Source organism: Fukomys damarensis, unplaced genomic scaffold, assembly GCF_012274545.1.
Source record: "Fukomys damarensis isolate Sample0158 unplaced genomic scaffold, DMR_v1.0_HiC HiC_scaffold_25, whole genome shotgun sequence".
Classification (NCBI taxonomy): Eukaryota; Metazoa; Chordata; class Mammalia; order Rodentia; family Bathyergidae; genus Fukomys; species Fukomys damarensis.
This window is the reverse complement of record NW_022900937.1, coordinates 23,519,723-23,537,437: the sequence shown is the minus strand read 5'-3', so window position 1 is coordinate 23,537,437 and position 17,715 is coordinate 23,519,723. Positions and strand designations below refer to the sequence as shown.

The 17,715-nt window shown below is 52.6% G+C and overlaps 2 protein-coding genes and 1 pseudogene across 4 annotated transcripts in view; 1 reads left to right on the top strand and 2 right to left on the bottom strand.

Moving 5' to 3' along the window:
* Positions 1-940: 940 nt before the first annotated feature.
* Positions 941-1,450, bottom strand: LOC104864723 (annotated as a pseudogene).
* Positions 1,451-2,707: 1,257 nt separating this feature from the next.
* On the top strand, positions 2,708-13,248 carry LOC104864031 (cholesterol side-chain cleavage enzyme, mitochondrial). Its single transcript, XM_010626733.2, has 9 exons — positions 2,708-3,056; positions 6,009-6,164; positions 6,934-7,133; positions 7,966-8,169; positions 8,734-8,894; positions 11,361-11,527; positions 11,773-11,851; positions 12,342-12,539; positions 12,912-13,248. The coding sequence occupies exons 1-9, from the start codon at positions 2,785-2,787 to the stop codon at positions 13,041-13,043; spliced, it is 1,569 nt and encodes a 522-aa protein (XP_010625035.1). The 5' UTR covers positions 2,708-2,784; the 3' UTR covers positions 13,044-13,248.
* Positions 13,249-14,558: 1,310 nt separating this feature from the next.
* The window catches only part of Ccdc33 (coiled-coil domain containing 33), a 72,146-nt gene continuing 68,989 nt past the window's right edge, over positions 14,559-17,715 (bottom strand). For 2 of the 3 annotated variants that reach the window (XM_033756120.1, XM_033756121.1), the window contains 5 exons: positions 17,110-17,262; positions 16,633-16,734; positions 16,072-16,233; positions 15,539-15,649; positions 14,559-14,761 (listed from right to left, as the gene is read on the bottom strand). In XM_033756120.1, coding sequence (XP_033612011.1) covers positions 14,672-14,761; positions 15,539-15,649; positions 16,072-16,233; positions 16,633-16,734; positions 17,110-17,262 — 618 coding nt within the window. In that variant the 3' untranslated portion in view covers positions 14,559-14,671. Of the gene's footprint in view, positions 14,762-15,538; positions 15,650-16,071; positions 16,234-16,632; positions 16,735-17,109; positions 17,276-17,715 lie in introns of all 3 variants that reach the window. The other variant, XM_010626834.1, reaches the window with a different exon arrangement.

The following is a 17,715-nucleotide window of genomic DNA, read 5'->3' as shown; positions in this document are numbered from 1 at the left end:
TCAGTTGTCACAACATAAGTCACTGGATTAGGATGTAGCCGGAAAGGAGTTTGTCAAAGGAGGTTAGTTATATACGGGAGGATAGATCATCAGGCTTCTATGCCATGGTGTTAGGAACATCACTTGAATTACATCCCAGAGCTGCCATGGTGGTCACCCACGACCCCCATAGGGCTCAGACCCCAAAGCTGGCCCAGGCTGGAGGCTTCTGTCAGTCTTGCTCAGAGTGCCTGGCTTGTCAGAGTTCAACAACCAAAGTTTCATGAGGGCTCATCTGATTGGTGGAACCCAAGGCACTTGGCTGCATTCCAGTTGCAAAGTATGCTGGGAAAGCGAGTTCCTAGCTTCTGCTCTAAGAGATGCGGTGTTATTGTGTGTAGAATCTCTATAAAATTGGTGAGAATTTATGTCCTGACAGTTCAGCTCAGAATGCTCAGTCGTTTTGATAAAAGCCGGATCCATGTTAATTGGCACAAATCAATTGAGAGAGCAAGATGGCTATTGCCTGGATCATCTGCGGGAGGGCTGTTTAGGTTGGCAGGGCCCTCATCCCAGCTGGAATCCACTGAACAAACTGCTGCCCCTTCCCTGCCAGATAGCAGTACCCACAGTGCCTCCCAGGGCCACACATCTGAATCCTCTGTGCCACGCTGGGTAGACTCCACTCTGCCTGGGGTGATAACCCCCATGAGCTCTAGCCGGAAGGTCCTCCATAGTACCCAAGAGGCACAGTTTCACCAAAGCTTATTTTGGGTTCATCTTTCCTTTCTTTTTAAAATTTTAAACGTAGAAAACAAAACATTTATTAATAACTCAAAAGAAACACTACACAGGTAGGGGTAAGAGATTAAATACAAACAGAGTTCCACCCCAAATGTATTTTTCCAAGGCTGCATGGCCGAATAAAATCTTGGAGAGACCACCGGGACAAGAGGAATTGTCAGTGATGTCTTTGGTCTGGACTTGTGCTGCGTCTTTGGCCAGCTCTTCTCTTGCCCTTGGGTGGACCTTGAACAAAACACCAGTCCACACTGATTGGCTGTCCCATCAAATCCTGGCCCTTAAATTCCTCCATAGCAGCCTGGGCCTCTGTGTATGTTTCATATTCAACTACAGTATAGCCCTTCAGGTATCGTGTACACCCGTCCAGGTTCAAATGGATGTTTTTATTTCCCCATATTCTGCGAATTTGTCATGGATGTCTGCTTCAGTAGCTTCCTCATGGATTCCAGTGACAAAGAGAATCCAGCCTTTGACAGAGTGCTGTGGTCCAGGTTCATCGCTGCCCCGCCCCACACAGTCATAATCCTCACACGTTTGTGTTTGGGATCCCCCTTCAGAGCCAAAGACATGGACCTTCTGTTTCTTTGCTTTTTCTTTCAATTTCCCCATCTTCACCCATGGCAAAATCCTCACTTTCAGCCTAATGAAGATCCAGCACATCCACCATCTTCCCTTTGTATGAACTTCTGTGCCCTTATCTCTTCTTTAAGGAGCCAGTGTCTGTGTGGGAAAAACCTACGTTTTTTTTGTTTTTTTTTTTTTTTTTTTTTTTTTTTAAAAATTTTTTTTTTTTTTTTTTTTTTTTTTTTTTTTTTTCCTAGAAAATAATCTGATAGGCAATTTTTTTCATTTTTCTCTTTATTGAGTAACATAATAATAAAAGCACAAGTATGTAGTTGAGTAAGTTTTGACACACTCTGAAAAGTACACATTCCCAGAATTCCATAATGTTCTCTTGTTTTTCTTTCAATTGTTACTCTATGAGACAACCGCTTTGAACACCATAAATAAATTTTGTCAATCACTGAAGTCAACCTGGAATCCAATGGCATGTGCTCTTTTGTGTCTGACTTCTTTCACTCAACAACATTAAAGGCTCATAAGATCTTAATTTTCTTTTTTCTTTTGGTACCAGGGATCAAACTTGGGCCCTTGTGCTTGCAAGGCAGGCAGTGGAACCACTGAGCCAAACCCCTGGCCCAAGATCATAATTTTTTTGTTTGTCCTTTTCCTCAGTACTCCACAACAATCAAATGGGACTGTAATTTTTTAAATTGCAGGGCACAGTGGTGCACGCCTGTAATCCCAGCACTTAGAAGACTGAGACAGGAGTATGGTCTTAAGTTCGAGGCCAGCATGTGCTGCTTATTGAGTTCAAAGCCAGTCTGAGCCATATAGTGAGACCCTGTCTCAAAAAACCAATAATATAATGATGATGATGATGATGATAATGATGATGTTAGCAACAATACTTGCCAATTATCACATTTTCAGAGAATATGGTTTTTGTTTGGCAAGCAGAAAAAAAGTAGAACTTTAAAAATCATGGAGCTATAAAAAAAGTTTGTAATCACACATATGTAAATAGCAGGGCCACAAGGAAGATGTCAGATAAAATTGGCAAAGTGTCTGACTTTCTCTTGGACCCCTGCTGATCCCTAAGTCTGGGCTGTTCCATCTTGAAGGGTGTCTCCCAGAGCCTGGATGTCACCGCTGGGGACAAGAAGGATCTCAGCACAAGTCAAGGCAGGAAAATGTCTCTGGGCCTGTTCTGCTGGCCCTGGGGACACAGACCAAGGGTCTCCTGTCCCCGGCTGCAGAGATTCTAGGCTGTACATCAGGCCCCGGTCTGGGAGGGGCAGTGAGCTCAGGAGGAGTGGCGAGGGCTTTACTTCCCTCTCAGCCTTGAGCTGGTGCTTATAAGCTTGGGCCAAGGTTCAGGCTGGTTACACCGTGGCAGGATCTGTTCTGAAGAGTACGTGCTGCAGTAGTGGGCACAGTATGCTGGCCAAGGGGCTTTCGCTGAACTCGGTGCTGGTCAGAGGCTGCCAGGCTTTCCTGAGCACCAGCCGGCAGGGCCTAGCAAATCATCCCAAGATGCTCCCTAGAGGAGTGGCTGGCACCTCTGCCTGCCGTCCTCGCCCCTTCCAGGAGATCCCTTCCCCAGGTGACAATGGTTGGCTAAACCTGTACCATTTGTGGAGGGAGAAAGGCTCTTACCACATCCATTATCATCATGTCCAGAATTTCCAGAAGTATGGCCCCATTTACAGGTGAGCCTGGTGGAGGGCAGAGGGTGGAGGGTGCAGGGTGGAGGCATTCGGGTGGGGAGGTGCGGGACACTGCAGGTACTAGCCTCTTAGCTACTTCCCAGTGCTGGTGGACAAGGATGAGTGCTCTCCTCTCCCAGCTCTGAGACCTGGGCCTTCTCCAGGGAAACAATATGCTGGTGTGTGTGTGTGTGTGTGTGTGTGTGTGAGTGTGTGTGCGAACCAACAAGCCCCCCATCATTCCCAGGACACCTTGGGAGTACTTAGAGGCTGAGAGCTTGAGGCTCAGGCTCCCTGGTACCAGTCAGACCCCTTTCCTCAGCTCACCTTGTATGGCTTTGCTCTGACCCCTTCCTTTTGGAAGCATTTACCTTATTTCTGCCAGCCACAAGACTATGTTCTGTGCCCGGCTTAGCAATGTCCATGTCAGTAGCCTTGAAGCCACTTCTGAGAGCAGTGTTGGGGAGGGGAGGTGCTGGCCATGGTGGCTGCGGGTGGGGAGGGGAGGCTGAGAGGAACAGTGGGTAAGTCACAGGGTCTTTAGCCACTCAAAAAATTTTAACAGGAAAGTGGTGTTGGGGAGGGTGGCTCGTGTGCTGGGTCCTGTCCCACTCCCTCTCTCCCGCAGCCCTTAGTTGTCCAGTCCAGGCTACTTTTTTTTTTACAGTTGTTTGGAGGCAGAGAGCCCCAGTCCCCACAACTGGGTTAGGAGAGGTGGCTCCTTCTGTGTCTCTGGTCCTATGTCCCCAGTGTCCCTAGTTACCTTGCTTTCCATCTTTTTGTTTCTTCCCTGTTTCCCGGTCCAAGTAGGATGCCTCACTGGATTAACTATCTCTGATTTCTGAACCACTTTCCTCTGAGCTTTTGCCCTGTCCTTGAGGCTGGGGTTATGATCCCCATTTTATGAGAGGGAATGGTTAGGGTTAGACAGGGTAAGGTTAGGGTTAGTCACAGTTGGCCAGGCCTAAGCTAGGGCTGGAACCCAAATTGTGTGACTCCCAGGTCTGTGTGCCAGGATTAGGCTGCAGTTTACAGTTGGAGATAATTAACTCTGGAATAAACATGAGGGATTTGAAATAAAACTTCCACGGTTCTCCCCATACTACAAAGGCTGTTTCCATTCTTATTCTTCTTTGTGTCTTTTCTTTCAATACTGGGGATTGAACCCAGGGCCTTCACACTGAACTGCATCCCCAGCCCTTTCCTCTTTTTATTTGGAGACAGGGTTTTGCTACGTCACTGAATTGCCCAAGTGGGGCTCAGGCTTGGGATCTTCCTGTCTCAATCTTCCAGGGTGCTGCAATTACAGGCATGCACTCTCACACCCGGCCAGTATTCCTGGTCTATAGAGTAGGTACCAAAGTGCAGCCAGGTGCAGGTGAAGAATTGCCGTGAATCCATGGGTAATATTTGAGCACGGCAGGAGCTGAAGTGTGGATGAGCCAGGTCTTTTGTTTTATTTTATTTTTTTGGTACTGGGGATTGAACTTAGGACCTTGCACTTGAGAGGCAAGTCAGGTCTTTTTTTGGTACTGGGGATTGAATTTGTGTCCTTGCGCTTGCAAGGCAGGCCACCGAACCGCTGAGCTAAATCCCCGGCCCTCAAGTCAGGTCTTTAAGGCAGTCTTTAAAGGCACCAAACCTGCCTGGATGTTTTCTCTTAGACACGTCCTGGGGTGGCTGTTGCTGAGGTCAGATGAGTTTTTCCTTGGGCCGGATTCCCAGATGGCACAGATAGCAGCCCAAGGCCTCAGGGACCTGGGCTGGAGGCTGGAAAACACAGCATTTTCTGGAGGCCATAAATAAACTAAGGTCAAGACAGGCGGGGGGCCCAGGCCTTATGGCTCCCTAGTGAAAGCAGTGCTCTCTGAGGTTGCAAGGGGAGAGTGAGGGAGGAAGGGAGAGAGGAGGAGAAAGAGGAAGGGAGCACTTGGACCTATACAGATTCATTTTTTAAATCTGTTGTCTTAAATATATATTTTCAATTAATTATATCTTAGCAAAAAGCAGATGCAACAAAGTAGACTTCTTTTTCTTCCCTCCCCTCCCCTTCCTTCCTTCCAGCCTTCCCTCCCTTTCTCTTTCCTTCCTTCCTTCTTTCCCTGTTTCCTGCTCTTTTCTTTCTCTCCTAGCAGATGCAACAAAGTAGACTTCTTTTTCTTCCCTTCCCTTTCTTTTCCCTCCCCTCCCCTTCCTTCCTTCCAGCCTTCCCTCCCTTTCTCTTTCCTTCCTTCCTTCTTTCCCTGTTTCCTGCTCTTTTCTTTCTCTCCCGCTCTCTCCCTCCCTTTTCCCCTTCCTCCTCCCTCTTTCGCTTTTGCTTGCTTAGCATAAACACACTGCCTTCTAGTTCTGGAGCTGGAGGCCAGGGGCTGGTGGCTTTGGCTGCTTTCTCTTTGGCCTTTCTCTGGGGCTGTGAGATGCCAGCTTGCTCCTGCCTTCACACAGCCGACCCTGTGTGGATCAGGACTCTGCTAATTGCTCAGTGAGTCCCTCACCTACCCGGGTCTACACCGGGGGCCTGATGTTTTATTGCCAGTTTAGTTCAACAGAGGTGAAGCACTCTGCGTGACTCCTGGACAGGGTGACAACTCCCACAGTGACAGTCCTAGAAGGGACAGGTTGGCCTGGGACACTAGCCTACCCAGCTGGTAAGTCATTGCAGAGTACCCTCTGTGGAGTGACATGCACATGTGCCACTTCATGGGCAGGTGAGAGGCTGGGGTATGGGCGACAGTGACACTAGAAAGACAGTATGGGACAGGAGACCATGATCTGCTGGAGGCCGGGGGTGTGTGACAGCAGTAATCATGAGGCTGTCACTCACAGAAGGCTTGGCAAAGGTCCCGTCTGTGTCAATTTCTCCATCCGTCCCTATGTTTGGAAGAGGAGCTGGAGACCCGGAGCCTGAAGGCTTTGTCTACAGCCCTGGCCCACAGTCCCCTTCATGTCTCCCAGGGAGAAACTTGGCACCGTGGAGTCGGTTTATATCATGGACCCCGAGGAGGCAGCTTTGCTCTTCAAGGTCGAGGGGCCCCACCCCGAGCGCTACCTCATTCCGCCCTGGGTGGCTTATCACCAGTACTACCAGAGGCCCATCGGTGTCCTGTTCAAGTGAGTCCCACACGTCTGCAGCCTGGGGGGTGGTGGTAAGGAAGAGGAGAGGCTGGGGGAGGCTGGGTGTCAAGTCCCTATCACCTTCCTGCCACCACAGGACAGAGGGCGGTGATGATGGTGACAGGAAAATGTCAGGCTGCAGATCTGCATGAATAACTGTAAGATCTTGCAAGGATTAAGTCCCATCTCACTGAGCACCTGATGTGTGGCAGGCCTAGGATGAGGTCCAGGGGTACCGTGACAAATTGGGCCAGGTCCTGCCAGCTCGAGTCCCATACGATCTAAATGGGGGTGTGAGGAACAGGGACGACAGCTCAGTGTGAAGGCCTTGAGTTCAATCCTCAGTACTGCCAATAAATAAATAAATAAATAAAAGTGTGCTATTCAGTTCTGAATCCCTGAAGTGTCCCTGCTGCAGTGAACCCTGGGACACCTGCATGGTGCAGAGGAAGAGAAGCCCATTATGTCTGTGCAGGAGAGAGAAAGGTGACCACACAGAGGCCCTTGTGGTGAAGGTGTGTGAGGGTTGGGATGCAGGGGGAGGAACAAGTTTTAGGGTCATAGCAGCAAGAGCAGCTGGAATGAAGGGCAGCTCGAGCTGCGTCCTTCTTCTCTTTGTCCCTTTTCTCCTTGGCCCAGCAGAGGGCACAGGGAGCAGGCACTGTGAGGTGCCAGGTGCTCAGGCACCAGCTCAGCCCTGGAAAACCCTGTTACCCTTCAGCATTGGCTAGACTGGGATCTGTGACATGGACCTGTGTTTTCCCAGGAAGTCGGAAGCCTGGAAGAAAGACCGTGTGGTCCTGAACCAGGAGGTGATGGTGCAGGAGTCCATCAGGAACTTTGTGCCCCTGCTGGAGCCGGTGTCCCAGGACTTCGTCAGCCTCCTACACAGGCGCATCCAGCAGCAGAACTCCGGAACGTTCTCAGGGGACATCAGTGATGACCTCTTCCGCTTTGCCTTTGAGTGTAAGGGTCTTGGGCTGGCTGGCAGGGAGTTTGGGGTGAGAGGGCCCAGGGTTCATCCTCTTAGCTCAAGACCCAGCAACAGCTTACACAGAAGTGACAGCTCCGCCTTCTGGGAGGAGCTGCTGGACACGACCACCATCAGCCACCTACTGGGAGGCGGTGTCCCCCATGCCTGGCACTCATCCTGGGGGCTGAGGATCCTCAAAGCCTGGGTCCCTTTCGCCATTATCCCACAAAAGTCAGAAGTTGGCTTAGCTCTTCATTCTGTAAGTCTCCCTCCTCTCCAAAACAAACCTTCAAAGTCTGGAAAGAGAGAGGAAGGTGGTTAATGGCAGCTGGGTACTGAAGGATATGTAGGAGTTATCCAGGCAAGATGAAGCAGTCAGGCAACTTGGGCAGGGAGAGCAGCATATGGCTTAATGGAGATCATGTGGACACTACAGGAGATGTGGGGTACTCTTGGCTTGCTAGAAAACCAGCATTCAAATTCCTCACTTGGTAGGTGAGAAAAGTTTGAAGTTATTGTGGTCTCTTAGGCACAGTCAGACTGGGATGCAATGAGCAATCTCTCTTGCAGGCAGGGTGGGCAGCGTAGGGTGGCAGCCCAGTCCTCTTCTCACCTCCTCACATCTCCTACGTCCCCTTTGAGGGGCTGAGTGGTGGCTGGAAGAGCAGCTTTCTGCTGTCCTGCAGCCCTGCTCTGCTCCTGTTTCTTCCCTGGAGGAAGCTGGGGTTCGGTGGAGTGTGCTAGGTGTGGTGGGCAAGGGGTTCAGAGGCTCTCTGATTCGGGGTCAGAAGGGGCTGCTCAGCTTCAGTGCCCCCACCCCTGCAGCCATCACCAACCTCATATTTGGGGAGCGGATGGGGATGCTGGAGGAAGTCGTGGACACAGAGGCCCAGCGGTTCATCAATGCCATCTACCAGATGTTCCACACCAGCGTGCCCATGCTCATCCTGCCCCCGGGCCTCTTCCGGCTCTTCAGGACCAAGACCTGGAGAGACCACGCAGCTGCCTGGGATGTGATTTTCAATAAAGGTGAAAGCTCCTCGGGCATAGCGCTGTCTATCAGGGAGAAAGGAGAACCCGCTAGAAGCCCACACCTCAGGCTGCCTGTTTCCCAAGCCTTGCTGGGGGCCACGGATGTGCCACACAGGAAATCCACACCTGGTGGGAAGGGACAAGTATTGGGAAGACAGCAGAAGCCCTGGCCTTGGTGGTCTGAGCCTGGCTGTTGGGGAGGATTAGTTTTGTGGGGGTGGAAGGTCGGTGACTGGCCATGGCTGTACCAGGATGCCTTGAGTGGCAGAGACTGGGGAAGGTCAGGTGGAGAAGGTGACTGGGAGGTGCTGAGTCAGTGTCTCCTTAGCCCCTTATACCCGTGTGACCTTGGGCAAGTGATATCACATACCCCATAAAGTTGTGGTCAAGAATTAAACAACATGAAGGATTTGGCACAGATTAAGTGCTAGGTAAAATGGCAGCCTATGGAGCAGGAGCCCCAGAATCCCAGCCCTGGTGTCCCTGTCTCCCCAAGATGGCCATGTCCTTCCGTGCCACAGCAGGGCCTCATGCCACTGTGTCCTTTGTCCCGCCCCGTAGCCGACACATACACCAAGAACTTCTACTTAGACTTGAGACAGAAGAAAGACTTTGAGAACAAGTACCCTGGCATCCTCCACAGCCTCCTGGGAAGTAACAAGCTGCCCTTCCAGAACATTCAGGCCAACATCACCGAGATGTTGGCAGGAGGTGTGGACACAGTGAGTGGCAGTGGGCACATCCCGGGCCTCCCTGTACTTGTGTGTGTCGTCTGAAGCCCTAATGTTTAAGGGGGCTGTGCCCAGGGGGGCTCTGCCTCCTCTCCCTGGACACTAATCTAGGAGAGAGAGGTCAGAGGGTACCCACTGGGCAGCGTTGGAGGCTGATCAGCCAGATTTGTCTGTGGCTGTGGAAAGGAAGTGACCAGCTACACTTTCTCTGGGTACCTACATGGAGCCGTGGGCCACGCCATTGGATTTTAAACTGTGTTCATAACTATGCAGGGTCGGCACTGTGCCCTCCTGGTCACCATGCTGCTCAGCATGGCAAGAGAGATGACTTTGACCTAGCCCAGGAAAGGTCAAAATGCAACATTCAGAAGTCACATTTCTCCTAATACTTATTGCTTTTGCATCAGCGTACAGTCAAAAAACCTTAAAGTCAAACCATCTTTAGTCGAGACTATGCTTTCTGTGATGTAAAGACTCAAAAACAGGCAAACCTGAGGGCTTTTGCACTAGGCAGTGAAGCCCAGGTTCCTCTTAGAGTCTTTTTTTTTTTTTTTTTTTGTCTTTTGAGACAGTTTCTCACTATGTACTTCGGGCTGACCTTGCACTCACTATGTAGCCTAGGATGGTCTTGAACTCATAGCGATCCTCCTCCCTCAGCCTCCTAAGTGCTGGGATTGCAGGTGTGCACCACCATGTTCAGCTCTGTGCAGTCTTTAAGGGTGTGGCTTCTCAGATCCAGGGAGACAGGCAGGCAGAACCCAGAAACATTGGGGTTCATCTCAAGGGTCCTTTTGTCATTTCTTCTCCTCTCCTTTAGACCTTAGTGCCCCATGGTCCCCCAAAGACCAGAGGCTTCCACTGGGTGGCCTCCCTTCCACTGTCCACATGGTATCTCAAACTTCCCTGTGTGTGGCACTGGGGATTGGACTCAGGACTTTAGCACTGAGCTACATCCTCTGCCCCTTTCTAAAGGTTTGAAGGTGCTTTGGGGTTAATGCTTTCCTCACTATTATGCTCTGATGGAGGAGTTTAGTCCCTGAGGCAGTTGGAGCCTCTGAGCACATTTGGGGCATAGTTCATTGCTGTTACGTAGAGGGGTTCCCCGCAAAATGTTCCCTGCACCCAAGTAGCCCTCAAGAGGAGGCACCACTTATTTAGCACACACTATGTGGCAGGCAGTGTCCTAAGCTTTCCACGGTGCTGCCTCATTTGCTGTGTGGTGAGGACATGGTGAAGTACGTCGCTGTCACCCTCTCTTCTTTTCTTGAGTTTATTGGTACATTTTAGGTATACAGTGCAGTTACATTCATTATTGGAACCTTGTACCTTTACATGACTGGTCTCGGTTCTCATTTTTTCCCCTCTTCCCTCTCTTCTTTTAGGTGAGGAAACAGGGCTGCCGACAGGTTAAATAACTTGGCCAAAGTCACACAGCTAACTTAAAGTCACAGTTGACTTAGTTAACTATCTTATTAAACAGGTCCCTTCCAATACCTTCTTGGGGACAGGCCTGGGAGGTACTGAGATAAACGCATTTGCTTCCTGTGTTGGGAGGGAGTTCCAGGAAGAGGAGCTAGCAGGGTGGGGAAAATTTCTGGGCCTCAGGAGCCGTGTGCAGCCCTGTGTCACCAGAGACTAGGTATTAGGTGTGTGCTCTTCGGGGATGGGGGGGCACTAGCAGAGCCCTAGGCAGGTATTGGGGTGGGGTTCAGGCCTCTGAATGTCATAAGGAGGCCTCGGGGAGCCAGGCAAGAATTCACAGCTGAGAAAGGACTGTGTGGCTATTTTTCATTGTTGGCTCTCCTGGGGGAAGTGAAAGGTATCCTAGTCTCCCGGGAAAGGTAATGTGCTAACGATCTGTATCCCAGCCCCAGGAAGGGGGATGCGCCCAGCTGGGGCCCCAGGGGGCCTCTCTGTCACCACAGAGGAATCTGGGAGTGTGGGGTTTGAGAACAACTGGTCACGAGTCCTGGCTTATGTTGACACTGGCTGCTCTGTCTCTGTATATCCCACATGCTAGCCTTGATCCAGACAGAGGTCCCTTCTGCCATTTGGCTTTAGGACCTGTGTGTCTTGCTCCAAGCTCTGCTGGGATTTGGGGTAGCGGCTGGGAGTAGGTGGCTGTTTGAAAGAGTTCAGGAGTAAGGGCAGCTGTGTAAGAGATGACCCATGCAGAGGAAGGGTTGGTTTCTGAAGGCACCAGGAGTCCTTTGGAAGAAGGCACTGGCAGGTGCTGATGTTCTGTAGCTGGGGGATGGATGGGTGCTGGGGACAGGAGGGCTGGGGACAGGGACAGAGATCACCTTCTTGAATGTTTGCTTTTCACATTCTGATGTCCTGGAGATAGAGAAGAAGGTGGAAGAGGGAGGGGTTATTGGAGAGGAGAATTCAGCATGGGCTAGGGACCTCAAGTTGCCCAAGTGACAGGCCCTGCTGGTCTCTGTGCCCCTCCCCCAGACATCCATGACCCTCCAGTGGCACTTGTATGAGATGGCTCGCAACCTCAAGGTGCAGGCCATGCTGCGGGAGGAGGTGCAGGCTGCTCGGTGCCAGGCCCAGGGGGACATGACAAAGATGCTGCAGCTGGTGCCGCTGCTCAAGGCCAGCATCAAGGAGACACTGAGGCAAGCCCAGCCCGCCCTGCCCCACTGTGCCTCCCTGCCCGTTCCCCATGCTGGTTGGGGCTGAGGGAGGAGTCCAAGGCAGGACTGGCAGGGGTCAGACGCAGGCATCATGGGGTTGGAAGAGATAGGTGGGAAGGGAAGGAGGAAATAGATACCCAGGGGCTGCCGCTGGGGCCGTGACAGGATGGAGGGTCTGGCACGTGTCCATCTTGGGCCATCCGTTTCTGAGTGCTCTCTTCCCGCAGACTGCACCCCATCTCTGTGACCCTGCAGAGATATGTTTCGAGTGACTTGATTCTCCATGACTACTTGATTCCAGCCAAGGTAGGAGCGGCCGGGAGCTGTGGGTCCTGCCAGAGAAGGAGGCAGAGGGCTGATGAAGAAGGCTGCAGTTGTGACACATGGTGGCTACAGACTGTCCTACCTTCCTTCTGGGCCCTGGGGCACTAGTTCTTAGTGGCAGCAGTCTGAGTTTGAAGGAAGAAGAGCAGAGGTGGTGGGGACAGTGGGTAATGGTGCTGCTGACTTGCTGATGCTCAGAGTTAGGAAATGGATCTCATCCCAGACCCTCATGAGGCTCAGAAGGGATGGGAGGACCCATTGTATCCTGACCTTGGGTTTTCAGCCACCCTCCTTTTCCAGGAGTGAGGTTCGGGGAGGGGCAGGACCTGATTCAAGGTCACAGTAGGCAGAATGCCAATGTCCTTACCTGGGTACCTGGGCAGCCACGTGGGGAACAGCTTTGTGGGGTGGGAGCACAGGAGCCTAGGGATGCAGGGTGGCGTGCTCAGGCATCTGGCCATCTTGTCTTCAGACACTGGTGCAGGTTGCCATCTATGCCATGGGCCGGGAACCCAGCTACTTCGCCAACCCCATCATTTTTGACCCAACCCGGTGGCTGGACAAGGACAAGAACACTACCCACTTCCGGTACTTGGGCTTCGGGTGGGGTGTGCGGCAGTGTCTCGGCCGGCGGATTGCAGAGCTGGAAATGACCATCTTCCTCATCTATGTGAGTGGGTCTTGGGGACATCTAGACACCCTAGGCTACCTGGACCTTGTGAAGTCACCAACCTTGCCTCCTTCTATCTCTGTCCAGAGCTCAGGGGGTGCAGGGCTGGAGTACATTGTCTCTCTCCTCTCCTGGGTTGACCCACACATCACCCACTGATGTCCTCAGGGCCATTATGAAATAGGGTGGGGAAGGGTTAAGGGCAAGGCCTAAACCCAGGGAACAGGACACTCACGCTGCATTTAAATGAGGAGCTGGGGCTGCAGCCCTTGGGCTCCCCAAGGTGCACTCAATCATCCTGTTTGCAGGTGGATGAGCCCAGCCTGGGGAGACAGCCCTCTGCCCCCTCCCTAAGCTCACCTCCTTTCTCAGGTGCTGGAGAACTTCAGGATTAAATTGCAACGGTTAACAGACGTGGGCACCAAGTTCAACCTCATCCTCATGCCTGAGCAGCCCATCTACTTCACCTTTCTGCCCTTCAAAGAGGACGCTGCCCAGGTGTGATTGCAGAGTGTGGCACTGCCCCCTACTGACCAGGCTGCAGTCATGTGGGCAATGGCCTGGTGGGAGCCACTGGGCCTCATATGTGCAGTTTTGTGTCCCCACTGCTTCAGGGCATGTGGTTTGGCTCAGTGCTCCCCTGCCTCCCCCCTCTGGCCCACTTTTCCCCTTCTCTTACCCTGGGAAGACAATAAATAGCTGAACTATGGGAGTGTCTTTTTCTTTCCAGTGGACCCTGTGGTGCTTGTCACCCGTGTGCAGATTGGGGCATGCAGGAGCAACCCTCACGTGACAACACACCCACAGCAACTCAGGCTGCCTGGGGTTGGGGCAAGGCTGAGAGGGGAGAGCTAGGACCACCATGCCGGACAGGCAATGATTACAGAGGAGCTGGGGAAGTCCCCTTTGAGGATGAGGTGGCTTGGGCCACTCCTGCCCCCTTGGGTGGGACACTCAACAGTGTGCTGCTTTGCTAAACCCTGATGGTAGTTCCTTGTGGGGTTGGGAAGGGGCTGGTGTGAGGTGCCTGGCCCAGGACAGGGAGCTGGCATGCTTGCTCCACCTCCTGATCCTGCTCTGGATTTTCCCATGCCTCCTACTTGGCTCCAGGGAGACATGTCCAAGCCCTGGGAAGTAGACAGGGGACCAGAGCAGTCTCTGGTACAAAATTGTGCTGTGTGACTGTCCCTGTCCAGGCCCTTCAATCCCTCTGACTTTCTCAACTCTGGCCCTGAGCAGGTGCCAGCCTTTTGAGGGCCCTTGGTCCCCCAGGTCTAAGTCCTGCAGGTGGACAGGGTACTTGTCCAGCCTGGGACAGTGGCCCAACTGGCTTGGCCTTTTCTCCCAAAGACCTGAAAGGTCTGGGTTCTCTCCCACAGCCTTTTTGCTTTTCCCTACCATGCATCCTCTTCTCTTATCCTTTTCTTTCCTTCCTGCTTCCTCTCTCTTCTCTGGGCTTGAGTTATCTTTGGCTCAGAAATGTCAGCATGTGTGGGATAGATGAAGAAACTGGTTCAGAGAGACTTGGAGTTATCTGAGGTCACACTGCATGCTTGCAGCCAGAGCTCTGGCCTGTTGACTCTCAGTGAGGGCTCCTCCTCCTGGCCTGGCTGCTTTCCCGTCCCTGGCCACATTTGGATACAGCCCTGGCAAATGGGGTATTGCCATTGTGATGCCCAGGAAGGCTTCAAGCCTTTCCCTTCCTAAGAGACAGATGAACCATGTGGGAGAAAGGATCTCAGGCACAATAGATGTTGGGGGCAGGTTGGGGGTTCTGGCCTCCCTCCCATCTCTTAACAGCGTGGCTTCATTTCTTCTGAAGAGCAGGAAGGGGTTTATCTCCCTGGGCCCTCTTCTCACCACCCTCCTAGTCCATTATAGCTTTGGCTTTAACTCCTGGGACAAGCAGGAGGCTGTGAGGCCAAGGCCAAGGGCTAGGGATCCGAGTGGGGTCTGGGAGGAGGCAGCAGGGCCCAGGCTGCCTTGCTTCAAGAAAGAGAACACTTGTTGAGCTTCAGCATTTAATAAAGTCATCTTTAGGGGCTGGGGTGAGACTGCCCAGTGCCCAGGGAAGGAGGAGGCCTCTGTGGGGCTCAGGTGTGTTGGGAGGTAGAGGTTTCCACCTGTGTGTCTCAGGGCTGGCTGGGCTTGGGGTCTGAGATGGGCAGCAAAACTTCCTGTTTTGAGGTCTGCTTGAGATCCTTGGCATGGGTCGAGGCATTCTGTGGGAGGCAAAGTGGACATGTGAGTTTATGCTCATTCCCAGGGGTGACTGCTTCAAGGCATCTTGCCCAGCCAGCCACAACTCTGGGATCCACCACCCATAATTTCTGGAGATTCCTCAACTCATCTGACCGCAACAGATAACACCTAATTTCTCCAAGAGTCCATGGGCCCAGATGGTTTCTATGTTCCTGTCAAGTCTCTGTCCTTGTAAGGCCCTTTCCAGGAGTTTGGGCCCTCAGCCATAAGCAAAATACTGAGGGCCAAGAGCAAAAGTCAGGGCCTGTGTTTTGAAGGGCTGGGGTCCCCAGGGATGTGGTGAGGGATGGTGTATGCAGGCCTGTTTGCTCCTTGAAAGCTGCCAAGATGGCACCCACTTCAGCTATGTGGGGGCCCTAAGGGTAGGTGGTAAGGGGAGATTCTTGGGCACAATGACTTTGTAAGTGGAGGCTACTGCTATTCTGTCTATAAGCACAGCCAGTCCTAGAATACAGGCAGTGACAGAACATTCTAGAAGTGCCTGTGTGGGCCGTGACTCATCCAGTTGTCTCTTCCTGGAGTTTCACCTCAACCTGTGGGGGAAGGGGCTCCTGTTCTCCCATATGAGTGGGGAAACTGAGATCAAGTGACAACTTCAGTTGGTAGCACAGCAGGAACTGAGCTCAGGACTTCTGACCCCAGCCCATGGGTTGGCCCCCCAAGTTCTTCTCAAGCCCAGTGTCTTAGGGATGGGGTCTCAGCCCTATCATCTGGACCCCAGAAGCAGGGTTACTCACAGGCTGGTCTGTGATGAGGTTTGGGGGGCGCCCAAAACCATGTTCTTGCTCTAGTAACCGAGTGGCCAGGTTCTGCTTCTCTCGGCCCCAGCGTCGGGCTGAATTCTCTAACTGTAGACATAGACAGAGGTAGTGGGCAGATCTGTGGGTCCCAGGGCCCATCAGGACCTGGGCCTGCTCCCTGGGAAGACAGCAAAGCTCCTGGCAATGTGGGCCTGATCCCTCCCCAAGGGACCTCTGGGATGGCAGGGGTGACGGTGACAGAGAGGGAGCCAGCCAGCCAGCCAGACATGGAGAACCTTTTCTGTAACCTGACATCCTGAGACTGGACACTGAGTCCATGATGGTGCTGGACTCTGGTCACAGACTGAATCTAACCTGGTCATGCACTGAACCCTAGTCCTGTCACACACTGAGCCTTGACCCTGTTTACATTCTGAGCCCTGGTCCTGCTCATGTTCTGAACCTTGCCCTTGGCCACAGACAAAGCAATGGGCCTGGCCCAGCATGACTGACCCTTGCAAATTACCCACCTGGCTTTCCAGGGACAAGATCCTGCTCTGAGCCTGCTCCAGCTTGGCCATGAGGTTAAACTTGTCTGTAGTACTGGCAAGGAGATCCTGTGGGCAGAGTAGAAGCTCATGTTTGGTCCCAGCTGGGACAGCAACACCAGGAACTTGGAAAGCTGCAAGGTCCTGAAGGAGAGACCAGCCAGGTCTGAGTCCAATCAGCTCCTGGAGGCAGTGCCCCTTTCTGCAATTCTGGGCCTGAGTTTCCTTCACAGCTATTTCCTCTGCAGGTCTGGGGCACTGCAATGTTTTAATGTAAAAGGCATCATGGAGCTCCCTGTAATGCTCAGGAGGGAGTCGGGCAGGGAGTCTTTGTGCAGAGTGAAGGATCTGTGAAGCCAGGGTCCCATCCCTATGCTTTCCCTGGATGTTCGCCATCAGGGGCTTCTGAAGGGAATTCACCTCCTACAAGTCCTGTTCCGTGTGCCCCACCCCACCCACTGTGACTCCAAACAGCTTGTCATTGAATGTGTCCAGCAGTAGGCACCTGGAGCAGCCTATGTAGAGGAGGGGCCTGGGACACACCTGTGCGGGCAGGGCCTCGGTGCACTTGGAGTGGCCCGGACCATCTGTCTTTCGCATCCTCTTTGCCAAGTCGCCACCTGCTCCCAACTCCCTGGGGTCCACCTGGGATGGGAAAAAGGGCTCTCCAGGGATGCACCAATCCTGAGGAATGCTCTGGAACAGAGCTCATAGAGGCCTGTGTGAGTGTGGCTGGGAGCCAGGGGTCAGAGGTCAGGGGTCAGGGGTCAAGAGTAAGCCAGGATGCCAGGTGAAGAGTCAAGGTGAAGTTTGGAAGAATAAATTCCCAGGCACTCAGGCACATCAGTAAGCCCAGGAAGCCCAGCCCCAGGCTTGGGCGTTCAACTTGGAAGGCAGCTATGCTCACCACTATACCACCAACGCCGGTTGGGCGTTCAACTTGGATCATGCTATGGGTGATTTTGGGCATCGGTGACCCATGCAGGTGTGGCCAGGCCAAGCTGTACTGGCAGCTCTTACCGGCAGAGCCTGCTGCTGCAGGATGATTGGGGCTGATTGGTGGAAGTTCTTTTCCAGCTCAGCCCGGAGCCTTGAGTTTTCTGCCAGTATCACTGAGTAAAGGTCAACAGGCAAATTCTCTCCTGTGGAACCCAGCTGGAGGCCAGGGGCTGCGGGCATGGGAAGGCTGTGAACATACTCACAGTTGGATGTGAGATGGGCCTTCTTCGGTCAGCCCCAGCATTTTGCTCCTTGCTGCTCTTCCTCTTCCCCCAAGCTATTGATGGCTCCCTATTGCTGGTGGAACCAAGCCTGCACCCCTCAGGCTGTCCTTCTAGGTTGTTTAGAATTGGACTGCAATATTTTATCCTCCCCTCTCTCCAACTATTTTCCCTCTGGATATTTCAGGTTGTACCCTCTCTCTTGCCTACCTCCTCTGCTCCTGACATTCTTCCGCCCTGGGCCTTTGTCTGGTTGTAGCCTTCCCTAGATGCTCTCCCCCCTGGTTCCCAAGGACCTAAAGGTCCCTGTGAAAGGCAGGCCAGGCTTTCAGTATTTTCTAATGCCTTTCAGAGCCCCCAGGACCCCAGCAGAGTGGGCTGAGCACAGGGCCAGGCACAGAGAAAA